Below are 26,950 nucleotides of genomic sequence, written 5' to 3'. Positions count from 1 at the left end.
GTGTGCATCTGGGGTCAGGCCAGCCCAGGAGCCAGGGTCCCAGGCACTTCTCTGCCTATTGCTCTTCCTGGGCAACGTGTTGGCCAAGCTGTCCCTCCCCTCATCCACAGACCCATCCACCTGGGGAACTAGATCCTCCCATTCAGCCACACCCAGCCAGATGCCTTTGGGTTTCTGCAAAGACCAGGGTGCCCAGTGGAAATCTGATGACTGACTTCTACACCTTCCCCTGGCATCTCCAGAGGAAACCTCTCTTGATGCTGTTTAAGCACTTCACACTCTGCTACCTGCTAATTTTGATGGAAATTGCTTTTGATATGTGCAGTTGGTGGCCAGGAGCTTGGGGTGAGAGAACACATAAAGCTGAACTAATTCTCATTAACAGTGAGCAAAGACCAGAGATAGGAAATTGGCAGAAATGGGGCACCTGGGGAGCCGGGTGAGGGCATCAGAATGAGTTTTACAAAAGCTAGCTTTTGTCTAAGATCCAGAGAAGCAAATGAGAGCTGGCCTGCAAAACACTTCCACAGGATCCAGGAACCAGTGCACAACAGGCACTGTCTTTGCTAGCTGTATGACCTCGGGTGTGTTATTCAGCCTCTCTGTTTCCTCGTTTATAAAATGGAGATAATAGTTATAACTATTGAGGTGAGGATAAAATAAGGGAATGTCAGGGTAAGTTGTGAAAAAAAACAGTGGCCCCTTCCACTGGTTTCCAGGCCTGCTCAGCTGTGCTCCTGAGAAAAGCCAGAAACTCTTGTGTGCATTTTGATCTGTGGCCACTCAATGACTTTCTTTTTCTTTTATTTTTTTATTTTTTTTTATTTTTTGAGACGGAGTTTTGCTCTTGCTGCCCAGGCTAGAGTGCAGTGGCGAGATCTCGGCTCACTGCAACCACCGTCTCCTGGGTTCAAGCGATTCTCCTGCCTCAGGCTCCCGAGTAGCTAGGATTACAGGTGCCTGCCACCATACCCGGCTAATATTTTGTATTTTTAGTAGAGTCGGGGTTTCATCATGTTGGCCAGACTGGCTTCGAACTTCTGACTGCAGGTGATCCGCCCGCCTCGGCCTCCCAAAGTGCTGGGATTACAGGTGAGCCACCGCACCCAGCCTCAATCACATTCATACTTTGCTGATCATTTTGTAGAAACTGAGGCAACTGGTCTGACATGAGTCCTGGATAGTGGACTAGGACTGGGGCCAAGTCTTGAGGAAGGGGGTGGCTCTCATGTCATCCTTCACCCTCAGTTACCACTGGGCTCCCTCGGGCAGTGAACCCAGCTTTGGGGAGGCAATGAGAATGTCCATGCTGGGCTCTGGGGAATCAGGACCCACACATCCCTCTATGCTTTGCTGCAAAGCTTCTTACCTGGGAGGGTGCAAGAATGATGGATGCAAATGGCCTCGGTCCTTCCCCTTCTGCAGCCCCATCCCCTCAGATGCTCCCATCTTGCTTGGTGATGTTTTGAGGATTTTGTGGTGAAAAGAGGGAGGAGGAGAAGGGCAAGGAGCAACCAGGGTGTGTATGTGATGCCCAACAGAAAGCAGAGTGAGTTTTAAGGAGCAGTCACTGGGAATTAGGTTTCCCTTCACAGAATTCAAGAAATACAAATAAAAACAAAGTGTGTCTCCTAGAAATTGCTTTTGGGCTGTTTTTATTTATTTACTAGAGACAGGGTCTCACTCCGTCACCCAGGCTGGAGTGCAGTGGTGTGATCTCAGCTCATTGCACTCACTCTCCTGGGCTCAAGTGATCCTCCCACCTCAGCCTCCCAAGTAGCTGGGACTACAGGCATGTGCTACCACACCTGGCTAATATTTAAAATTTTTTTTTTTTTTTGTAGAGACGGGATTTTGCCATATTGGCCAGACTGATCTCAAACTCCTGGGCTCAAATGATCTGCCCACCTCAGCCTCCCAAATCCTGGGATTACATGAGTGAGCCATCATGCCCAGCCTTGGGCTGTTTGCTTTTGGTCTCAGTGCTGCTCTGAGCCTGGACTACTTGGGGTCAAACTCCTAGAAGTCAGTCAAACAGTGTTTGCTTGGCTGCTTGCCTTCATCAGAACCCCTGCAGAAGGCAGGGTGTGCTTAGTTGAGAGGAAACGTATGCAGAGCCAAGAGGAAATTTGTGTAGTTGAGAGGAAACTAAGATGACCCATGTGGTCTAACCCCTGGCAATGCTGAAGCTTCTAAGACAGCACCGAGTGTGGGCTCTGGAAAAGGCCTTGTCTTACAAGCAAAGCCATCACAAACATTTATTGGGCACTAACTGTATACACTCTTCTAAGTCCCTCACGTGCACGGCTATCATGAGCATTCCCATTTTCCAGGGAAGCAAACTGAGGTAGTCAGAGGTAAAGAGACCTGCCCCAGGTTACACAGACAATAGTGGTGGAGCCCCAGTGCTTAGCCACGATGCTCCAGGGGCCAGAGCCACATGGCCCCTAGGGCAAATGGGCTCACGCAGGAGAAAGAAAGCACAGCTGAGTGTGTGCACCACTGCACCGGCACAGGAGTGTCTTGTACATCCCAGATAAATGAGCAGCCAGCCTCTGCAAGCACCCCAGCAGCCTGCTCCAGGCAGGCCCAGCCTGGCAGAGAGGAAGCCCCTCCTAATATTGAAAGCTCAAGGTGACTGCCCTCCAAAGGGTGGCTCCTGACACAGGCATCCTCTGAATTGTCCTCTGGTCGGCCACACATGTAACATGTGCTATCTAAGTTCCTCTTCAACGAGTTGAGGATTACTCTCCCCACTGGGGTTGATGCTTTTTTACAAGGATGTCCAGAGAAGCTAAGCAACCAAATGTGCATTCCACACCCAGTGAGTGGTGGAGCCAGGCTTTGAACCCAGGGCCGAGTCTCAGACCTGTGCTCTTAACCGGTTCCCCAAATGGTCTCTTGTGAAGTGTAAGAAATGCTTTTTAATGACTGTAAAGTGGGGGTTCCAGGTCCACAAGCACTGGGCTCCTATCCTGACCCCTCCCTGCACCTGCTAACCTGGACAGCCCCATCCCCTGCACAGCTCTGGCTCAGATCTTCAGTGGAGATGGCACCCCTTCCCTGCACCCCATCCCTGCCCATCCCTTCCCACAGGGTGGCAGTGAGGCTCCTAAGAGGCAAAGGTGGGAGGGCACTGTGCAACTGTCAGAGCACCAACATGCAGGAGGGCCCCTTCCTCATTGTGACTGTCAGCCAGAGAAGGCAGTGACACACCTGGAGGGCACCTGTTGCATCTCTGCCAAAGGGGGCCAGCTGGGCTGGGTGTGAGGCCCCCACAGAGCTGAGCCAGCAATGCAGGGGAAGCAGGTGGAGTCACCTGGCTGGCCGGGGTGCCAGGCCCGATTCCCATGTTTTGCGTTCCAGACCCAACGACGCCAGCTACAGTCACATCTACCACCATGCCCAGGCTGGGCTCAGCAGGAAGAAGCAAAAAGGACACAAGAGGCCAGTTAGGCTTCCTGGGGCAGCAGCCACACTCCCAGACACATCAGATTGAGGTGCGAGGCCTCTCAGGGCAGAAAAGTTTATTCAGTGCTGTCTGGGTTCTCATCCCAAATCTGCCATGACTTAGCTTGTGTGACGTGGCCTGCCTGTCTTCTCTTAGGGTCTCAGTTTCCTCATCTAAGTGGCCTGTTAGATAAGCCAGTGGCGACATGGTTCAGGGCTGAGGGGAGGCCTGCCTTCCTGGCTTTGGGGGTCTCTGCAGCCCACAACACCCCTTTCTTCCTTTCCTCCAACCTCCATCCGCCAACAATAAATACCCTCTCCACCAATCAAAGGCCAAAATGCTCCTGCTAAGACTTCTCTTAGGTACCCAGCCTACCAAGGCCTGCAACGTCCTCGTGGAACCAGCCTGGTTCAAATCTCACAAATAAACATCCCAGAAAGGTTTGGGGAGGTGAGAAAGGAGGAGGAGGAGGCCCTGTCACCTCTCCTGCTCAGAAATCTTCAGGGGCTCCAGGAGAAAGGCCTCATCCCTCAGCCTGGCGTTCCAGGCCCTAGAAGGAATAACGGGAGGCTTCCATGTGCACGGGAGGACAAGATCATGAAAGGAACGCAGTACCCCTTGGGAGGCGTGCACCATGGGGGCAGGAATTAGAAAGACCTGCTGATCTCAAGGTCAAGGACGAAGAGTGGATCAGGAGTTTAAAAAATCTTACTTTCCAGGAACTTTCTGAGTCATCTCAGCCCTAACTTAAAGGAGAAGGAAACAGATATTTTCTGAAGACCTCCAAGGGCTCAGGTGCCTGGAGCTTCACAAGCTGTGAGACAGCTTCCCGAGAGCCCAGCTGTCCTCAGCTCACACACAGTGCTGTCACAGGTAAAAGATGGGAGCGCAGGGATGTGGCAGGTTCCTCCAGTGCAGATCGAGGGCCCTTGAGGGAGGCTGGAGAACACCAGAGGCTCCACATCTCCCACTTTGAACCCAATGTGACAATGATTAGGAAATCTCACCTCATGCCTTCCCAGAGAGAGAAGATGAGACCTGGGGCTGCTCTGGCTGAATGGGGAGAGGGTGAAGGACACACAAGCCTCCTCTAGCCTTCTCTTACCCACCCGCTCACCCTCCTGGCTACTCTCATCTATTTGTCCACATTGGTGGGGTTAGTGGGTGATAATGCCTCTTCTGAAAATGCCAGAATGTGAAAAGAAGATCTCAGATATTTCTCAAAAAGAGACACACACCGCCAATAAATATACAAAAAATGCTCAACATCACTAATCATCAGAAAAATGCAAATCAAAACCACAGTGAGAATGGCTATTACAGGAAAAGCCGGTAATACTCCAGTTAGAATGGCTATTACTAAAAAGTCCTGGCTGGGTGTGGTGGCTCACACCTGTAATTTCAGCACTTTGGGAGGCCAAGGCAGGTGGATCAGTTGGTCAGGAGTCTGAGACTAGCCTGGCCAACATGGCAAAAACCTGTCTCCACTAAAAATACAAAAATTAGCTGGGTGTGGTGGCGCACATATGTAGTCCCAACTACTTAGGAGGCTGAGGCAAGAGAATCACTTGAACCCAGGAGGAAGAGGTCGCAACAAGCCGAGATCACACCACTGCACTCCAGCCTAGGTGACAGAGTGAGACTATCTCAAAAAAATAAAAACAAAAATAAAATAAAAATAAAAAGTCCCAAACAGCAGATGTTGACAAGGATGCAGAGAAAAGGGAACACTTATGCACTGCTGGTTGGAATGTAAATTAGTATAACCTCTATGGAACACTGTATGGAGAGTTCTTCAAGAACTAAAAATAGAACTACCATTCGACCCAGCAATCCTACTACTGGGTATTACCTAAGGGTAAAGAAGTCAGTATATTAAAAAGACACCTGCACTTGTATATTCATTGCAGCATAATTCACAACTGCACAGTCATGGAACCAACCTAAGTGTCTATCAATGGTTGACTGGATAAAGTAAATGTGGTACATATACACCATGGAATACTATGCAGCTATAAATAAGAATAAAATCATGCCCTTTGCAGCAACATGGATGCAGCTGGAGGCCATCATCTTTTAAAGGCAAAAAAGGGGGACAGGGAGTGGACTGCTACAAAATTGTTTGTCAGGATTTCTCTTTGCTTTACAGAAATAACGCTGATTAGTTCGCTAATAGCTAGACATTGTTAAGCTATAGGGTATGGGTCAGAGTGTCCAGTGTGGCAGTGTTAGGTTAATTTATAGGTACTTGTGGCAGAAGCAAGCAGCTGCAAGAGATGGAGACAGAGCTCAAAGCCAGAGGAGGGCATGATTGCTGTATCGTTTTAATGTCTCTTTGGGCCTGGTCATTAAAAGGATTGTGTTCCTTAGATAAAAGTTATTTTCTTTTCTAACTCCTCACTTCCTTATCAAACCCTGTCCTCACAATTTCAAGGAAAGTACATCCTCCTCTCCACCCACAAATTCCCCTTTCAGCTATAGTCCAGTCCAAGCGCTCCTCTTTTCGTGACTACATTTTGAGCCTAGTGTTGGGGGGTGTGAGTGGGCCTGGTCTATTCCACAGCCCTGGGACCCTTGTGGACTTTCTGCCCTCCTCCCCTGAAATTTCCAGAGCCTGGATCCATGCAGGAAGTTTCCTTTCTTCCCCTGGCATTACTGCCCTCGGATGGAATGCTTCTACACCCACCCTAAGCCAAGCACATCAATTTTATAAACTGCCTTTATTGAAAAAAATAAAATTACATGAGAATATGAAACTCAGCAAAAATTGCGTGAATCAGTTCATTCGATCTGTGTTGCCACCGTCCCATGATTGTGATCGAGGGGTTATTTATTTCCTCTTGTCTGAAGGACTCAGCCTGTTCTGGACTTGCTGAGTCTTAGCTTTTACAAACATTTCTTGGCAAGGAAAATGAATGTTGCTGCCTTAGTAGTCACCGAAGGGCTTGTTTTTAGATCTTTCCCCCTCCCAGACTTGTTAATCATTGAGAATGCACTCCTTAATACACCATTTGTACCTGGGAACCTAACACATTTCTGTGAAACACCCGTGTCCTTACTGTGGACATCGTGAAGGGTGTTTAACTATTTCTGGTCTGCAGGTCTCCCTTCCTTGCCTCATTCTGCCAGCACATTCTCTTTAAAATACAACGTAAGGCATAACATTCCTTCAGCACATGTGAGACAAAGTAGACGAGGCTGCCTAACGTACCCAGACTTCTTTTTCCATCTGAATCCAAGATAACTGATAAGGAGGATGAATACATATTTATACCTTAATACATTCAAATGAAAATGAATACCACTGTTTGGGGCTTTCTCAGGAATTCGCTTACTCTGAGTTGCGTAAATAAAAAGTTGTTTCTGTCGGGCCAGGCACGGTGGCTCACACCTGTAATCCCAGCACTTCGGGAGGCCGAGGCGGGTGCATCACCTGAGGTTAGGAGTTCGAGACCAGCCTGGCTAACATGGTGAAATCCCGTCTCTACTAAAAATACAAAAATTAGCTGGGCATGATGGTGGGCACCTGTAATCCCAGCTACTTGGGAGGCTGAGGCAGGAGAATTGCTTGAACCCGGGAGGTGGAGGTTGCAGTGAGCCGAGATTGTGCCACTGCACTCCAGCCTGGGCAACAGAGACTCTGTCTGAAAAAAAAAAAAAAAAAAGTTTCTGTCTTTGAAACTCTGACATAAGCCCACATAGTCACATTGGAAGGGCCTTAAAGCATGGGCTATTGGACCTTCTCCTGCCCTTCTGTCTCTGGTCCTCTTTCTTCCCTGAAACGGGGTCACAGAAACTAGAATTCCTCTTCCCCCGAGGCAGCCATAGACTCTAGATCTCCTCTCCCCCAAAGCAAGCCATAAAACTTAGATCACTTTCTCCCCTCTCCCTCGAAGACCCTCATTCCAGAGGGGTCCTGCCCTATACCTGGGAGGAAGGAATGCTATACAGAAAGGCCAAGAAGAATCTGAACACACAGGCCTTGCTGGGTTCCCCTTTAGTCTATTACAATGAGGTTATAGCCTTTCGTCCAATCACTTTTCCACTGGACTGTCCATTCTTCATAGAACGTAAGCATGAAAATAGACAGTTTTCCTGGGTCTTCGTTTCTGAAGTCTCCCTTGTCATGTAAAATTGTGATTAAATAAATGTGGTAGGCTTTTCCCTTGTTTACTGTCTTTTGCTATAGAAGAATCAGCCGTGACCCTTATGATGGGTGAGAAGAAGTATCATACCTTCCACCCCTACACAATCTAACCCACAGAATGGGAGAGTATATTTGTAAATCATATATCTTATAAGGGATAAATATCCAGAATATGCAAGATTTAACATTCAACAACACCACAAAACAACCCAACAAAAAATGGGCAAAGGACTTGAATGGACATCTCAAAGATATATATAGATGATCAATAAGCACATGAAAGATATTCAACATCACTAATAATTAGGGAAATTCAAATAAAACCATCATGGGATATCACATGGCCTTTCTATATATTAAAAAAACAGAAAATGGAAACCGGCTATGGAAAACCATCTGGTGGTTCTTCAAAATATTAAACACAGAAATTACAATATAATCTAGCCATTCCATTTTTTGATATATACCCAAAAGGACTGAATTCAGAGCCCTAAAGAGATATGTGTACACTGATGCTCAGAGTATTATTCATAATAGCCAAAATATGGAAGCCATCCAAGTGCCCATTGCTGAATGAGTAGGTAAACAAAAGGTGGTCTATACATACAATGGAATATTATTTGGCCTTAAAAAGAAAGAAAATTCCAACACATGCGACAACATGAATGAACCTCGAGGACATTAGGCTATTTATTTATTTATAGAGATGGAATTTCCCTCTTGTCGCCCAGGCTGGAGTGCAATGGCGTGATCTCGGTTCACTGCAACCTCTGCCTCTGGGTTCAAGCGATTCTTCTGCCTCAGCCTCCGGAGTAGCGGAGATTACAGGTGCTCACCACCACATCTAGCTAATTTTTGTATTTTTAGTAGAGATGGGGTTTTGCCATATTAGCTGGGCTGGTCTTGAACCTCTGACCTCAGGTGATCTGCCCACCTCGGCCTCCCAAAATGCTGGGATTACAGGTGTGAGCCACCATGCCCGACCAAATTTTAATTATTTTAACTTGAAACTAATGCATTTGTCCATTCATCCGTTTATGCATTTACTCTCCAATTTATTCAGCAAACGTCTAATGGGCATTTTCAACATGCCAGGCCAGTGCTGGGTTGGGTTTCAGGACGAATTACTTAAGACAGGCAGCCTTCGATCTCAGGGCCTTCATAGTCTAACAGGGAGACAGACAGTTACACATTTGGGTGCTGGAGTTGACACTCTACAATTACTCAGGCAAGAAAGTATTTTATCATTTGTGGCCAGATGGAGTCCTTTGAACAGTGAGGCATAATATTTGTCACCCAATTCCTGTTAGAAAAAACCCTTTGAGCCTCTGATATTTTAACCATTGTTTGCTTTTAATTTGTGTTGATGGTAATGTGGCTGTGAATGATATGGAAACTGGCGGACAGTCATGTCAAGGTCTAAAACCATGGGTTCCCTATACCCCAAGACAGACAGAAATAGCTTTTTGTCCTGTCTAGTCTAATAGACTCACTTTTTAGAAGACGGGTCTCCTGGAAACCTTGGATGTTGCTAATTGACAGCCACTAAGTGGTCCTTCCTTGACAGAATATGTGAATGATCTCAGCCTCCTCCCGGGAGCAGCACAACCCACTGCTGGAGGGTGTGAGAGAGAATATGAAGACTGCTGGACCTCTTTTCAAAGCGCCAATTTCTTTTAGCAGAGGGGAATATACTTGTAATCTATTCCCTTTGTAATCATGACATAAAAATAACATATTTTTACTATTCAGCCACAAAAAAAAGAATGAAATCTTATCTCTCGCAGCAACACGGATGGAAATGGAGAGCATTCTGTTAAGTGAAATAAGCCAGGAACAGAAAGTGAAACACCACATGTTCTCACTCATATGCAGAAGCTAAAAAAAAAGTTCATCTCCTAGAAGTAAAAAGTAGAACAGAGGATAGGGGGCTGGGAAGCATTGGGGGAAGAGGTGGGGGATAGGGGGGGATTTGTTAAGGAATGTCAAATTCCAGCTAGGTGGGAGGAGTAAGTCCTAGCGTTGTATAGCACTGAGCGGTGACTACAGTCAACAATGATACATCGTTTTAAATAGGCAGAAGGAGGTTATTAAATGTCCTCAATACAAAAATGATAAATGTTTGAGATGACAGGTGTAATTACCCTGATCTGATTGCTACACACTGTATGTACCAAAACATCACTATGTACCTCATGAATATGTACAACTAGTATGTTAATTAAAAAATTAAATTCAATCCCAAAATATAGCATTTTATAATTAAATCATTTTGGACACACTCCTTGCCATTTGTACTTAAAATGGCATCTGAAAATTCCCTGCTTGTTCCAGGGAATGCCCTGATACCACCACTGCGACAGTTGACATGTGGCCCAAAGGTCCTCAGAGCAGACCAGGAAACATAGCCCTGGACATTCTGCTATCTTCTTGAAAAACCTAAAGACCTCTTCCAGTCCACTGTCCTTTATGGCCCCTTGATACGGTTTGGATTTCTGTCCCCACCCAAATCTCACATCAAATTGTAATCCACGATGTTGGAAGAGGGGCCTGGTGGGCGGCGACTGGATCATGGGGGCGGATTTCCCCCTTGCTGTTCTCGTGATGGTGAGTTCCCATGAGATCTGGTTGTTTATAAAAGTGTGTAGCACCTCCCCCTTCTCTCTCTCCCTTCTGTTCTAGACACGTAGGATGTGCCTGCTTCCCCTTCACCGTCTGCCATGATTGTAAGTTTTCTGGAGCCTCCCCAGCCATGCTTTCTGTAAAGCCTGCAGAACCGTGAGCCAATTAAACCTCTTTTCTTTATAAAGTAGCCAGTCTCCGGTAGTTCGTTATGGCAATGGGAGAACAGACCGATACAGCCCTCAATCTTGTATAAGCGGTTATATTTTTCTGGCAGTGCTATGGACTGGAGTTATTCAACTCTTATTTGCCAAAGGAGCAGAATTTCTGAGGCCTTTTTGATGGCTGATGGAGATGACTGGATAGAACATTAAAAGCGAGACTTTTGGGAAGACAGGTTTGCTGTTTGTGCTCCTTCTAGTAAAGGACGCTTTTAGATTTTGATTATTTCCTTTCCCCCAACTGCTCCCTTACAAATGAGCTTGAATACACCCAGTTAGGAAAATAATGTGATCTGGTGTAAGCCTTTCCCCCAGGCCTCATGATTGCCTTTAAATGAGCCCTTTAATTCTCAGATGCAAAAGGATTGAGATGGTGGTGGTGTGGCTGGAAATGGAAAGCCCTTAGAGGTCTTGTCCTAAGACAAACTGGAAATCTTATAGCTGATACTTCTATAGCACTTCCTCCATGCCAAGCAGTGTTCTAGAACTCTGTGCATATTAACATACTTGATACAACCACCCATGAGTTAGGTCCTACTAACGTCCCCTTTTTTATAGATGAGGGAACTGGGGTACAGATATCCTTTTTCAAGGTCACACGGCGAGTATGCAGCGGACCGGAGGCCTGACCTAGGTGGTCTGGCTCCAGATTTAGAAAGAACATTTTTTTTTTTTTTGAGACGGAGTCTCGCTCTGTTGCCCAGGCTGGAGTGCAATGGTGCGAGGAGAACATTTTTTTGTAGAAAAAGCTCAGCCTTAGGAGCCAGAGAGCCTGCTTCTGAATCCAGGCTCTGCCCCCATCTAGCCAAGCAGTCCTGGGCAAATTATCTGAACCTCAGTTGCCCTCTCTGTTAAATGGGAGGGACTCTCCGGAAGGATCAGAGGTGGTGCATGGAAGACTCCAGTTGCACTAGGGCAGTGAAGAAATGCCAGCAGCCTCCATTTCAAACCTCCACTGGCTTTCTCCCCATACACAGATACTCAGGCCCTTGTGGCCTGGCCAACTCATGCCCGTCATCATGCCGAACTCAGCTTGGAGGGACTGCTTCCTCTCGAAAGTGCAGTGAGGCCGTTGTGTGTGTATCTGTGAGCCCGATAACCATGCAAGGGAGGCAGGGAGAAAGGGCTCGGGACCAAGCCTATGGGCTTAGAGGAGGTGGCAGGAGGAACATTCCAGGCAAAGAATGGGTAAGTCGGGCAGAGGGTCAAGGAGGATCAGCACCTGCAAGTGTGCTGCTGGAGGGCGGTTAGGAATTGGAGGGTGATGGGGCCAGGCTGGGGGTGGGCAGGGGCAGTCGGGGAGGCCCTGCAAGGTTCAGGATCCAACCATGTGGGCGGCAAGACCCGTGAGGAGGCTGCTGCTCCAGGACTCTGGGGCCGGAAGCAGGGCAGGGGAGAGACCACTGCAGGAGACACATCAGTGAGACGGGCCCCTAACTGGATGTGACAGGAGGGAGGAGAGGGTAGAGGGGAAGATAGGGAGGAGGGGGCAGAGGGGAAGATGGGCTGGATCTGCCTGAGCCTCATGGCAGCTGCTGCTATTTAACCTTAAACTGATTACAATTCAATGAAATTTAAAATTCACTTCCTCAGCCTCACTAGCACATTTCAAATGCTCCAGGTGCACATTTGTGCCTGAGCAAACTCTGCTAGGGAAGCCGGGAGAAAGGCAGGTGGCTACCTGTGGCCAGTGACTGCTCTAGGGGACAGAGCACAAGAGACCACTGCCATCCCCGTAGGATTGTCTCCTGGCCAGCACGGCCTAGATCATGCAGCACCTTGGAGCCCAGAACAGGGCTCAAAAGCAGAGGGAAAGGGTTCATCCCCACACCATGCATTCTCCCGGAACAGTCACTCCACCTCTCCAAGAACAAAGACAGCCAGCAGCATAGTCATCTTAGCTTTATTGAGTAAGGCATCCCAATCTCTACTAAGATTCTTCTAAATGAACGGCTGATTTTTCTGCCAAAGTATGGATTGGTCAGTCAAAGAGAAATCACCACCTGGCCGCCCCATTCTGTTCCCCCCCGAGGACACTAAGGGTTCTTAGAGATAAAGGGACGATGCATTCATGCCTGGAGAACTAATCACACCTGATTTCTCTGGGATCTAAAATAATGTCAAATATGATTCACTTTATGTAAAGAAAATCTTTTTTTTCTGCGAACCCCTTCAGAACAATGCTGCCATCATTGAGAGATGTGTGTAAGGCCACCTCTGTATACTAAGAATGGTGCCCCGGCAGGCGGAAGGACGGCGCACCTGCTAAGTATGGGCGCACGCTGCGTTCTACATCTTTGAGACCACCGGTGGGTTCTGGGCATCAGAATCCAGCCACTTAATGAGGATCTGATTCACCTCGGTGGGCCTGGGGGAAAGGGAGAAGTAAAAGAAAAAAAAAGCCATTCACACTTGTCTGTGCCTACCCAGCCAACTCGAAGGCGGAGGTGAGTGACATGAGTGGCTAAGCCAGGCCAAAGCCACCACAATGAAACGAGGAAAGCGTTTATGGAAGGTGAACAGGGGGCCCTGCTCTCCCCAACCCCAGGAGCCCCCAACCTCCTTACTTGTCCATCTGTGTCCAGTGCCCACAGTCCTCAATGTGTCCCCTTTTCAGGTGGGGAATCTGAAAGGAAACCCCATGCAGAAAGGTAAATGGAAGAAGGCGGATGGGTGTGTCTCTGGCTAGTGCAATGGGCAATGGACACCTTCTCTCTGCTCCCTGCCAGCCACCCTGCCCAAACCCTGCATGATTTAGGAAGGGAATAATGAGTGAATGAGACCCCACATCCGTGCAGGGGAAAGGAAGGTACAGTCACGGCTGCTGCTTGCAAGGGGGGGACAGTGATGTTACTAATGAAGTGCTTCAATCATGGTCCCATCCACATGACAAGGTGTATCTTCTGCTGCCATCTTCCCTCTGAGCACCCGTGCCCTCTCCCGGGGTGCACTGATGACCCCTGTACAGGGCCATTCCCTCACCCAGTCCTCCATGTGCTTGGACATCTGAGGAACGAGCACGAAGTCCTTCTCCGCCGTGACCATCAGGGCCGGAATCAGGATCTGGGGAGAGAACAGGAAACAGGAGTGGCCAGCACTTCACAAAGGAAGCCCTCCCTCCTCCCCTGAAAGACCCCTGCCCGCTGCCCTGCTGTGGTCCTGATGTTGTATCTGCCAAACTTTGCACAACAGACTCGTGGTTATTACTGGAGATCTTTAAAATGACAGCTTCAGCAGTGCAGAGGCTAACATGGGTCTTGTGTGTGCAGACGTGTGTGAGTGAGAACGTGTGCTGAGCTGAGTGTAACTGGGAGAACTGAATCGACGGCACCAAGAGGGCAGAAGACACCCTTGAATGAAGATCAAGATTCCTCTTCTCTGAAGTAAACAGATGCTTAAAAGGGGCGGCCAAGGTTTCAGAGAGAATGGGGGCAGCCACAATAGTTATCAATGTGATATGAATAGCAGCAAAGTAACTTCCAACTGCTGGAAAATGAGTTGAACGCAGGGAGGCATGCACAGGAAGGCCAGGATAGCCTCTGTGTTTTTTTCGTTGTTCTCACTCCACCATTACCCTAATTTCCAAGTAGCTTTGACCCATTCCTGGTTGAAGAACTTGCACTATTTTCATTTACACACAGAGTGATGGGTGTCTCTCCACATCCCTCCCTCCTCCCACAACCAGGAGCCAGGAGAAGATAAAAAATGATTTTGTGTCTAAAACGAATCCTGAGGCTTCTGAGGTTTGTAAACTCTAGAATGTTCCAGGCTAAAATGTGAACTGGGCAGGGGGTGGCGGGGGGCGGAGGGCGGGATGGGAGGAGGTGGGAGAGGAGAGAGGAAGATCCAGCCTGAAACTGCAGAAGAGAGGCTGGGCGCAGTGGCTCACGCCTATCATCCCAGCACTTTGGGAGGCCGAGGTGGGTGGATCGCCTGAGCTCAAGAGTTTGAGACCACACTGCGCAATATGGTGAAGCCCCGTCTCTACTAAAACACAAAAAATTAGCTGGGTGTGGTGGCGCACTCCTGTAATTCCAGCTGCTTGGGAGGCTGAGGCAGGAGAATCGCTTGAACCCAGGGGGCAGAGGTTGCAGTGAGCTGAGATCATGCCATTGCACTCTAGACTGGGCAACTGAGCAAGACTGTCTCCAAAAAAAAAAACAAAACTAAAAACTGCAGAAGAGGAGGGTTTCTGACCTTAGCACCATTGGGATTCACCTTCCCAGTGCCTTTGTCAATATTTTCCTCCAGGCTTTGAGAGATTTTGTCTGTCCAACTGCAGTTTGGTCATTTTCATCAGTCATATGATGACAAGGAACGCTAATGGAGCTACTAGGTTCCCAGTACTGCTTGTAACAGGTCATGTGCCTTCGCTCATTTCATCCTTACACAGCTCTATGAGGGAGGCACTGTTCTTGCCACTTCCATATTGCAGAAGAAGCAACAGTGGATCAGAGGGGTTAAGCACCTTTCCCAGGGTCATACAGGGATTAGACTCAGCCCATGTGCTTCCCAGCCTGCTCTTAACCACGATGTTATATACTCTAGTGCCTCAAGACCTAATTTCGGGAGGTCAAGACCTGGTCTGTTTAAGCACTATGGTATCCCAGGGTCTGGCAGGAAGCCTGGCACGTAGCACTGTGTTCACTTACAGAGTGAACCAACAAGGTAACCATGGCTACTGAGTGAGCTGATGAAGGCCTGGCTACCTCTGCAGTCACACTGGGGAATAGATTTCCCTTAGATTTTTTAACATTTTGAATGTAAACTGGGAACCTCCATTATTCCTTCTGCAGACCCAGAGATTGGAAACTCATCTTCTGCTTGACAAATGAGGAAACTGAGGCTCAGAGATTGACTTGTGCAAGATGACACAACCAGAGGCTAAAGTCACATCTCTGAGAGCACCTAACGCTCCTCCGGGCCGGGGGCTCCAGTATCCACGTCGCTTCCGGGAGGTGCCCCGGGCCATCTGCAGCCCTGCCTTGGGGTATCACCAGGGGACCTGGGGATTCCGGATGGATGCTGCAGTTCCCTGGACACACCCCAGTTCCATCCCCAACATCACCCTCTACCATCCCAAGGGAAGCACCAGCAAGAAAGATCCCAGGGAAACCCCTGAAGGGAGTCACTTCCCAAACCCCAAAGAGAAAGGAGGTGGCCAGCAGGTCTGTCCACGACCAGCTCTGGCCCGGGTCATATCAGCTCACGCCAATGGGAAGCCCCGCGGGTGGGTCCTGGGGTGCGGAGGAGATTACATTGAACCTGGCACTCACCTTCCGTCCCAAGCTTTTGCAGGCCCACTTCCAGTTCCTTTCCATGTTTCGGTACCAGTTTAGAGGACCTCTGGGGAGAGATCAGAAAGTAAAAAGAGGGAGGCGGTAAGTAGACGGCTCTGCTACAGACACCAACAGAAACCTGCTCTGCACAGCCAGTCATCCTGGGAAGAGCAAAGCCTCCTGCAGGGGCAAGAGAATAGAGCCCAGGACCCACGACTTGCTGTCGGGCGCAGTTGCCAAGCTCTAGCAGCAAGGCCTTGTGCAAGGACACAGGACTCCACTGAGTGAGCTGGCAGCCTCTGGGTGGTCTTTTGGGACACACAGAAGCTGGCCCTACAGGATCCTCCAGGGAATGTCATCGTGTCACCTTGGAGGCTGGGGAGGTTGCTGATGGTGGGGAACTTGGTTTAGCAGCCTCACCATCCAGAGGCCACTCGTCTGCCCCAGGGAGCCCACTTGAGAGGGACACTGGGAGGTGGAGCAAAGATGCCCCCTCCTAATATGACATCGGGAAGTAGGGCAAATGCACCAAAATGTATGCACTTTTTGAGTTTATGTGGATTTTTATGTTTTTCTGAAGAAAGAGCCCAGAGTTGCCATCTGATTCTCCGAGGAGCCATGACTGAAAAGTAGCTAAAACTCTCTGCCCTATGGGGGCCCCATAAGCATAAGGAAGAACAAGCTGAGCTGTCCCAAACTAGAGCAGGCTGAGCACCATAAAGTAGTGAGCCTCCCGACACTGGAGGCATCGAAGTAGAGGCTGGCCTGGCACTAATGAGGGCTGTGGTGGAGGAGAACTGGGCCTCACCCTCCACCCTGAGGGCTGAAGATCCCTATCTGTCGATCATCTCTCATCTGTGTCTGGGCCCTGTGCTGTCTTTACCTGAAACCAGACTTCTTGAACTGCTGCACATAGAACTGGATTTCCTCCTCAGTGACCATCCTGCTGAGGCTGGGCTCTTTTGGGCTCCTTACAAAAAGTCCTCCTGCAAAAAAAGCCACTTGTTGACTTTCCCATCCCCGGGCCAGGTGTCTGCATTTTAAGGAGGGCACCTCATTGCCTCTCGCAGACCATCTGAACTTGCGCAAGGCCTTGTGAGCGCCTCCATCTTTTGTTCCCTTATCCTTTGCCAGATCGAGCCCATCTCCTCGAAAGCTCAAAGCTGTGATCTCACAGTCACACTGGAGCCTGATGTTCCCTCCCACCTAGCCACGACTTCACGGGCTATTATCACAGCTCCTGGACCAACCACAGTCGCTGGCTTTTTCAGGCACACAGCAGCTATATCCCAGACCCTGCCAGCCCCCAGCTCCTGCTCTCCCCTCGTCTAAACCTTTCCCAGCCAGCTTAACTGTGGCCCTTTGGAGATATCGCCAGAGATTCTTGGAATTTTCGTAAGGATTTGCTCTGTTTTTCCTCTTAGGCAGGAAGAGAACCCAGGCCAGGTGGCTGCGTCCTGTCACCTCCCGCGTGCCGCACAGACCCTCTGTGGTATCCCACTGTGGACCCCTATCTTGTCTTCAGGGTGCTGCACAGTCCCCCCAGAGGATGGCCTGTGATGACCCCTGGCAGCCCAGGGACCACTGCAATTTCACAGGGCACAGCCTCAATGCTGGTGCCTGAACAGGGCTCATCAGCATTTTCAGATTCATGAAGACCCGGAGGCACAGGAACTGGTCATTCCAGGCTTTTGTGAGACACACTAAAGGGGTATGTGACGAGGATGTCACCCTGTGATGAAGCCACCCTGAGCCTCCCCGCCAGGCGGGTGCTCCAGACTCACTGTACCTCAGGGCCCCTCTGCGAGCATCCCAGCTGCTCTGCCTCCCGTGAGACCGTGGGCTCACTGAGGGTGGCCACCCTGCTTCGTGTGTCTGGGTAGCTGAGCATGCAGCCCCGGCCTCATACTCAGCGTGTGCTCACAGCATTTGAGGAATGAATGAATGGGTGAATGAATGAGTGATAGACGGTGTGAAGGAGTAAGGGAATGTGGGTATGGGGGAGGGAAGGGAGATGTTCTTTGAGCAGTGACAAGAGCATGGCCTGCAGGGTCAGAGGAGTTTAACCCCAGCTCAGCGACTTCAGACAAGTTACTTAACCCTCTGAGACCTGTTTTCCTCTTTGGAAATTAAAAATAGTAGCATTTTTCGGAATGCTTCGAGGATCACAAATAATTTAACTAAAGGGGGTTAGTCCAGAGTTTTATACAGATGGTCAGCACGTGCCCAAACAAGTGACAGTGGTCATCATTATTCATAAAAATACAAGTGAATGATGTCAAGGCCACAGTGCTGCAGCAAAAATAAGGTCTTGCGGGAAGAGTGCTGGATCTTGGGGACATGGGGATGAGCTCAAATCAAATCTCAACTCTGACCCTTCACTCATACCCAACCCAGGAGGGAGACAAGGATGAGCTCCACGTGGGGGAATTGGAAACATGGCGCCTCGATGGAGAGGGGCCAGTGGACTGCAAATGGAGGAGACCTGGGCAGGGGCCCCACCCCCACTCTGCCTGCATACACCAGGTGACCCCCATAGAGGTAAGCTCTCAATCCTGGGGTCCTTATCAGTAGAGGGTGGACTTTGCCCTGGACAAGCTCTAAGACTCCTCCAAGCTCTTACTGTTTAAGATCTTGAAGCCACAGCTCCCTAGAGGGTAGGAACTCCAGGCTGTGTGCTCAGGCCTGGGGTTAGAGTCAGCCCTATGCATGCCGAGGGGACCCCGGTTGGGCAACTTAAAGTTCAGAGCTGGAGAGCTCAGGGCTTCTGCCCATAGCAGTCAGAGACAGAAACATCCCTTTAACATTCAGCTGGTTCCGGATATGGGTCTCCCAAGCATGTCTCTTACCCGCTTCACAGACTTTATGCATGGATAAAACAGTCTGAAGGAAGAAAAGAAAAGAGTTACAAATGATGTCATGGGTGATACAAAGGAAATATGCTCATCTGAAAACCCTGTTGCAACAAATGACCTCTGAGTACCATGCAGACTGTAACAAACATGTGGAACTCCCAAGACAGCCAGGGACCCCCTCACAGGAGTCAAGTAAAGAGGGAGCTCACAACCAAAGCTCTGGGCTGAGACTGCCCCAGGGCTCTTGCAGACCTTGGTAATATGAAGACCTAGGTTTATCAGCCAATGGGAACAAGAAAAGAGACCTTGGCCTATGATGAGAAGTTGGAGATGTGATATTCCATGCCCCTCCATGGTAAATCCAGTAAATCTGGGGTCTCTGACATGCTATACCCTCAGTGAAAAAATTGATTAGAAAAAAAATCCCCTCATGATGATAAAGATGTTAAAGGAGTTTGTCTGTTTCAGCTTGGTACTAAGAGGAAACCAAAAGACACCCCCTTGGGAATTCATAGCTCTAGGCCTGCCTTCCCAAGTGCTTGGATTTGAGTTTGCATTCTCTGCATGATCTGGGAACCCCCAAGGTGTGAAGTAAACAAGAACAACAACAACAATAACAATAAAGTGAGCCTGGGTTGGTAATGCCACCAGGATGCCTGGCAGAAGAAATCCTTAACCACTCAAGGGGTCATTTCCTCAAGCCCAATTGAAGCAGATGGGTACAGATTAAGTACTGCTGAAGATGAGCTTATAAACCAAAATTACAAAACCCACACTCACACAACAAGGCCCCACAGCAAGAGGCAAAAAATGCAGCAAACAGTAAAATACGACTCCCCAAAAACATCAAATAATAGAGCTTGCAAGAGGGAGAGAGAGAAAAAAGAGAGAATTAGAAATGAATATACTTAAAATAATTGAAAACATAAAAGGAACTGAAAAATAAGAACACAACAAGACTCTATCAAAAGAGATCAGAATGATTTGAAAAAGAATCAAATAAAACTTTCACAAATTAAAAAAAAACTATTTATTGAAATTAAAACTTCAAAGACGGGTTAAACTGCAGATCAGACACTGCAGTGTCCAGGACAATTAATTGGCTAAGACAATTAACGTACAGGAGGTTAGACCCGAGGCTGACTCACAAGCAATGACAGAAGTTTCTAAAAGAAAATAACCTAAAATTCTGTACTCAGATAAATGATTCTTCAAGATTAAAATTAAGATGTCTTCAGGCACCAAAATCTGAATTTACCACCAACAGACTCTTATTGAGAGAACTACTAAAGGGGATGCTTCAAGAAGAAACTGAACTCAGTGCAAATGAGTGAGATGCAAGAAGTGATCAGTAAAGAAAGTGGAAAATATGGGACAGTTTGAGCAGGCACTGACTGTATATAAAACAACAATAGTGATGATGACTCCTAACACATAAGACAGGAGGGTGCAGGTCACATAAGACAGGAGGGTGCAGGTTACAGAGTTAAAGGTTTCTAAACTCCTCTGCTTCAAGAAGAGGGTTGGGGACATCAATTAATTTTGGACTTGGGTAAGCCAATTATGCATGTTAAAATGGTAATGGTAATAGCATAATTTCCCAACCATCATTATTATAATCGTTCTCTGACCTTGTGTGTCAGTGAGGATGTAAATTTTCCCATTAAGGACGGACCAGTAGAGTGGGGACCTCAATTACCCTGACTACAGAAACGAACGAAAAGGAGGCCAGATTGCTACTCCTGGTCCCTGCCACACACTAGGTACCCTACTTCCTCCACAACTGCCCCCTCCTGTTCTTCTGCCCCCATCCCCACCCCTCACCTCATCGCTTGCTCTGAAGAGGCTTTTGAAAGTCCGACTCAGGTTCTGTTCCAGTTCAGCCTCAGCCACTCCCTAAAACAATCAAGAAAGCAAAATGAAGGACCCCCTAGAAATCGTGGAAACTGTACCCCTCCTTCATCTGACTGAAAGCAAGAAGCCCCCTACCTGTGCCCCATCCAGCCCAAGTTTCATCAGAATAGCATCCATTTGAATTTTCATCATAAAACATGTTTTTAAAAAAGGTTAGCATAAAATACAGGATGCTAACTGTAGTTCCCCACAGGAACTACAGGTTTATAGATGCCACTTCCTTTGTGTTTTTCAATATTCCTATAATGAGAAGGTACTACTTATAATAATCTCTTGAAAGGAACTGGGAGGGGGCTGGTAAAGGAATGGGTTGGAGGCTGACTGGTGCTAAGGAGAGGGGCTCCAAGGATTCTGAGAAACCAAGCAGAAAAGTCAAAAACTATATGCCAAATGCTCTTCCATTCAGGCATCTAAATTTCGCTATATTGAGGCCAGGAGTTTAAGACCAGCCTGGGCAACATAGCGAGACCCCATCTTTACAAAGAAACTTAAACAATTTTTTTTTTTTTTTTTTTTTTTGCTGTAGAAACTTCAAAACCAACTCCTTTGATTTGGGTCTTAATTGTTACAGACCATTAGATTGCCAATGGATTGTACTCCACAGACAGGGCAGCAAGGTTTCCACTGTTAAAGAGCTGGGACACATAGCCTTCCTGGTGACAAATGACCAGGTCCTTCCATTTCTTGAGAGCAGTATGGCGTTTAATTAGCTAGTCGACACACAGTTCTCTGGCTGTTGCCAGGTCTCTGGCTTGTGTATGGTGGGAATTCTCTGGCCTGAACTTGCTTCATCAGCTCCACAGACACTGAGCTCCTTCTCTGGCAAACTGGACCAACAGATGCCAATGTACAAAATAGGCTCCAGAACCTTCCTGGTGGACCAGAGGATGGGGGAGGGGCTTGGATGAGGACTAAAGTGAAGTGTCCAGGTCACTGAATGTCGTGTGCTGAGGGCTGGGGAGGAGATTCCTACTGGAGACTCAGGGTGTGGAGTCTTCCTCTCCCGCTTCCCCTCTCCTTCCTACCCCAACCCCCTCCAGGAGCACTTCAGCAAAGCAGACACCAAGAACAGGGGCATGGCTGGAAGGTGACAAGAGACCTATCCATGGATCCTACTCTCCTAGTGGGGGTAGCCTGATTCATGGCTTTTTGGAGCATAAGAGGACAATTTTAATTCAAGCTGTCATTTCCAGAATTTGAAAGACGGTGGACCTGAAAGCTGTTCCAGACGTAGTTTAGGAGAAAACAGCTGTACTGGAGGCAGAGATCCACTAGGGGCAACCACTCAGAAATAATAAAAATCTTGGCCAGGCGCAGTGGTTCACGCTGTAATCCCAGCGCTTTGGGAGGCTGAGGCAGGCAGATCACCTGAGGTCAGGAGTTCGAGACTGGCCTGGCCAATATGGTAAAACCACATCTCTACCAAAAATACAAAATTAGCCGGGCACGGTGGTGCATGCCTGTAATCCCAGCTACTCAGAGGCTGAGGCAGGAGAATCACTTGGACCCGGGAGGCAGAGGTCACAGTAAGCCAAGGTCTCACAATTGCACTCTAGCCTGGGCAAAAAGAGTAAAACTCCATCTCAAAATAAATAAAATAAAATAAAATAAAATAAAATATTTCTGCAACACAGCTGCTGCTGAGGGACTAGTGCTACCGCAGGGAATTGAGTTAAGTGTGGCGATGCCAACTGACTCTCCTCTCCTTCCCTCTAACCACCCACCTGCATGCACCCAAACATCAGCTGAACTGTTCTGCAGGTGTTTTCTGAGCGGGCTTCCTACTTGCTGGCCTCCCTGGTTTAACACATTGTGACCTTCGCCAAGAGCATGGACTTCTATCAGTTTGGCCTTCAACACTGGACCAGAACACTGCCTTCTCTGTGAGGTTCCACCTTTCCCACCACCAAGGGGTAACTCTGCTTTTCTTGGATCCTGCAGAGCCTTGAGTGTGCTCTCCTGGGATCCCCTTAGTGGTGGGGACTCATCCTGTTCTCAGCAGCATCTGTGGCTGCCTTTGAGATAGAGTCAGAGGAGAGGAAGATCCTAAAGCCACATCCACAAAGCTTTCGTTCCAGCGACCTGCAGTCCTCAGTGCTTGCACACGTTGAGAGGTTACATTTTTATTTTTATTTTTTTTAGATGGAGTCTTGCTCTGTTGCCCAGGCTGGGGTGCAGTGGCGCAATCTCGGCTCACTGCCAAGATGGGTTCAAGAGATTCTCTTGCCTCAGCCTCCCAGGTAGCTGGGATTACAGGGGCCCACTATCACGACCAGCTAATTTTTTGTATTTTTAATAGAGACAAGGTTTCATCATGTTGGTTGGGCTAGTCTCGAACTTCTGACCTGAAGTGATCCACCTGCCTCGGCCTCCCAAAGTGCTGGGATTACAGGCATGAGCCACCATGCCCGGTGAGACATTTCTCTTTTTTGTTCTGCTCATCACTCCTCACGAGAGCTCTGGATCTGTGCAGCGGCAGCACAGAAGAAATGGAGACATTGATCATCCGGCGGTGCTGGATCTAGAGCTGGAGATTTTCTGATGAAAGCCATGTCTGCCTGTTAATGACAGTTCCCTCCGTTTTGTAAGATTCAATTATAATGGTGCCAGTGGCGGCCTTCTACAACATGATGATGAATGCCCACGGCGAGAAATAGCCATGGGAAGAAGCACATTTAAGTGATGGATGGAAGCCCTGGTCAGCTCTGTGTGTGTGGCTGTCGGTCATCATTCTTATTTACTGAGAGCAGTCCTCATCCCAGAAACAGCTGCTGTTCATGAGCTCAGGGGTGCATTTCAGTGTTTGAAAGAACCCATGGAAGCCTGGACAGGGCTTTGCCTCAAATGACCCTTAAAAGGGCAAACGATGTCAAAAAGTCAGTAAAGAAAATCAAAGAGAGTCTGGGTGTGGTGGCACAAGCCTGTTATCCCAGCACTTTGCGAGGTCCAGGCAGGAGGACTGCTTGAGGCCAGGAGTTCAAGACCAGCCTGAACAACAATAGAGACCGTGTCTCTACAAAAAATATTTTAAAAATCAGCTGGGCATGGTGGTGCGTGCCTATGGTCCCAGCTACTAGGGAGAGTAAAGCAGGAAGACTGATTGAGCCCAGGAAGTCAAGAATGCAGTGAGCTATGATTGTGCCACTGCACTTCAACCTGGGCAACAGAGTGAGACCCTGTCTCTTAAAAAAAATCAGAGAGAAAAAAGGTAAATAAATCTGTTCACTCACATAAAAGTGCAGCAGAGCAACAGAAAGAATAGGATGAAGCTGGGAGCCAGAAAGGAGAGAAGATAACATTTGTCCTCTGCTTATGCACTTAGCTGAGACCTTCCGACTCTCTTTCACCTACAAAAGATAAGACTGTATCTTTAAATCCTACAGACCAATGACAAATTTCCTGTCTACCCTGGATAGGGGCTCCTCCTTTTGTGTTCCTGTACATAGAAGTTAAAGGATGGACTTTAGAATCCAATAAACACAGCTTCAAGCCCAAGTACAGATAGTTACTAGCTGGGGAACTTCTTTCCCTACAGCCTCAGTTTCCTTATCTGTAAAATGGAGATTTTGTAAGGATTAAATGAGATAATGCCCATTTCTTACAGTGCCTGACACGCAAGAGGCATGCCAATAAATATTAATATCATTATCTCCATTATTATTATTATTATTTGTTTAGAGACAGGGTCTTGCTCTGTTGCCCAGGCTGGAGCGCAGTAGTGCAATCATGGGCTTACTACAACCTCAAACTCCTGGACTCAAGTGATCCTCTCGCTTCAGTCTTCTGAGGAGCTGGGATTACATGTGCGCACCACCATGCCTGGCTAACTTTTAAAACATTTTTTGTAGAGATGGGGTCTGGCTATGTTGCCCAGGCTGGTCTCAAACTCCTGGCCAAGTGATCCTCCCACCTTGGTCTCCCAAAGTGCTGGAATTATAGGCGTGAGCCACTGCACCTGGCAGATTTTTTAAAATTTTAAATTAATATCTAATTAGGGCTCTTTAAATGATATCATCTTGGCTTTAGATTGGGCCCTAGATTTAATGACCTGTGTCCTTATGAGAGAAAGAGGGAAATTGAGACATACAGAGACACAGAAGGGAGGATGCCACATGAGGATGGAGGCAGGGATGGGAGTGATGCGTCTACAAGCTGAGGAACACCAGGAATTGCCAGCAACCACCAGGGGCTGGGAGACAGGCATGAAACGGACTCTCTCTCGGGAGTCCCCAGAAGGGACCAACCCTGCCGAGAGCCTGATATTGGACATCTAGCCTCAAGAACTGTCGAGAATTCACTTCTGTGGTTCTAACTCACCCAGCTTGTGGTACTTTGTTACAGCAGCCCTGGGAGTGGGAACACAAAAGGAGGAGCCCCTATTCAGAGCAGACAGGAAATTTGTCATTGGTCTGTAGGATTTAAAGATACGGTCTTACCTTTTGTAGATTAAAGAGTCAGGAGGTCTCAGCTAAGCACATAAGCAGAGGACAAATGTTATCTTCTGTTATTTTCCTCCCATTTCTGGCCCCCAGCTTATACTAAAGCATGTCTCCAGGGAGTATCTTGATGTGGGGGCTGAGGGGAGAGGGTGAGGAGGGAAAGGGGCCAGGATCTTCATTACCTTGGGCTCAGGGGGGCCAGGCACCGCCCCCAGGAGCAACAGGCAGCAGGTGTGCCAACCGCAGGGTGGGGGTCTGGAGGGTCCCAGGATCCAAGGTGCCCTGGACTTCCCTCATCCTCTCAATTTACTTCCCATGTGCATATTCAGCGCACTGTCAGAGGAGCCCCCAGAAATGCAGGACGCCACAAAGAAGAGGGAGTTTTGTCTAGACTTTCCACTCAGCGCTGGTAGGGGCGGCACTGTCAGTCACCTAATTTGCCATGGAGGTGCCCCCACATTGGTGGGGGGCACAGGATTGCCTCCTGTGCTCAGCCCTCCTAACAGGGAGAGCTCCCCTCCACCATCCCAGGAGTCTCTCCTCTTTAATCTTCTCTTGTGTCCTTTCCAAGGTAGAGAACAGGTCTGCTGAGAGGCTGCACTTAACTGTGGCTATTGTTTTGTGGGTGAGACAATGGAGGCAGCCGTTGAAGCCAAACTGCAGGTCCACAAAGCCCCCACTCATCCCTCCCGCCCTTTACAATTAACGCCAAAGGACGCCATCCAGGAGGGGAGGTGAAGCCTCCGCTGGTCAGTGGGCTGGGCCAGCAACTCTGTTGCATGCTCCGTCTACCTTGACAAAAATGACTCCAATTCCTCTGGAAGTCTGCGCCAGTATTCTCCAAGACAGGCCAGGAGAAACAGTGGGGTAGTTGTCCCTGAGGTCAAAAATGCCAGTGGCTGGAAGCATCCAAAATCTGGGCAGAGAGCAAACTGTTGGCCTTTGAGACTCTGTGGTGTGGCTGGTCAGATGAGAGAGAGGTGGACAGCAAAGACTTAGGGGGCTCTACAGGGACCCAGGGCACTGGGGGCCGCCTGCCACATGCTGACAGTGCCAGCTCTTTCTGTCCATAACAGCACTGAGCTGGGCAGCCCATTTCACAGAGCAAGATGCTCAGGTCAGGAGCCGTAAGTGCCTCATTGAAGGTCAGGCAGATTATAAATGAGAACATCGGACTCCAAACCCTGCCATATTTGGTTCTTTTCACCACAACCTAACACAACACTGCCAATTTAAGACAATGAAAATAACCCTGCCAAGGGTTTCCTCCATAAAGGGCATAAAAATTAAAGTAACAGCCGGGCATGATGGCTCACGCCTGTAATCCCAGCACTTCGGGAGGCCAAGACGGGCAAATCAACTGAGGTTGGGAGTTCAAGACCAGCCTGACCAACATGGAGAAACCACTTCTCTACTAAAAATACAAAATTAGCCATGTGTGGCGGTGCATGCCTGTAATCCCAGCTACTTGGGAGGTTAAGGCAGGAGAATCACTTGAACCCGGGAGATGGAGGTTGTGGTGAGCTGAGATCATGCCATTGCACTACAGCCTGGGCAACAAGAGCAAAACTCCACCTCAAAAAAAAAAAAAAGTTGAAGTAACAATAGCTTGGTGCGTAAGGTAGCAAACAGTGGCACTTTCTTTTAAACTATATTATTCGACTGTGAAAAATAATCAAAATAATGTCCCTCAACAGAGGATTACATAATCCATAGTCTACCTGTTACAAAACCCCATGCAGCCATTAAAAAGAATGAAATAAATCTATATGTGCTGACAAAAAAATCTGTGCAATATGTATTAAATGAAAAAGCAGCATGATTCCATTTATATGAGAAATTATATATGTGTGTGTGCTCATACACACATATATTTGCTTAAAAATATTCAAAAAGTTTTAAAATATTCCAAAAAATGTCTGGGAAATACCAGACTATTCGTAGTAGCTACTAGTAGCTTGTCGGTGAGCAAAGGGGGATTCAGCTTTTTACTTTACACAACTCAGGACTTTTTTTAATAGC

General features: G+C 48.1%; 1 protein-coding gene across 3 annotated transcripts in view; it reads right to left on the bottom strand.

Moving 5' to 3' along the window:
- EPHX2 (epoxide hydrolase 2) overlaps positions 1–26,950 on the bottom strand; it is an 86,171-nt gene that overhangs the window by 22,776 nt on the left and 36,445 nt on the right. For 2 of the 3 annotated variants that reach the window (XM_003272906.4, XM_030817012.1), the window contains exons 13-19: positions 20,400–20,471; positions 18,570–18,603; positions 16,604–16,706; positions 15,718–15,787; positions 13,424–13,504; positions 13,009–13,067; positions 12,326–12,809 (exon numbers count right to left, since the gene is read on the bottom strand). In XM_003272906.4, the coding sequence (XP_003272954.2) occupies positions 12,731–12,809; positions 13,009–13,067; positions 13,424–13,504; positions 15,718–15,787; positions 16,604–16,706; positions 18,570–18,603; positions 20,400–20,471 (498 nt within the window). In that variant the 3' untranslated portion in view covers positions 12,326–12,730. Of the gene's footprint in view, positions 1–12,325; positions 12,810–13,008; positions 13,068–13,423; positions 13,505–15,717; positions 15,788–16,603; positions 16,707–18,569; positions 18,604–20,399; positions 20,472–26,950 lie in introns of those variants that run through there. The other variant, XM_030817011.1, reaches the window with a different exon arrangement.

The sequence above is a fragment of the Nomascus leucogenys genome, chromosome 8 (assembly GCF_006542625.1).
Source record: "Nomascus leucogenys isolate Asia chromosome 8, Asia_NLE_v1, whole genome shotgun sequence".
NCBI classification, from domain to species: domain Eukaryota; kingdom Metazoa; phylum Chordata; class Mammalia; order Primates; family Hylobatidae; genus Nomascus; species Nomascus leucogenys.
This window is presented reverse-complemented; position numbering and strand designations above follow the sequence as displayed.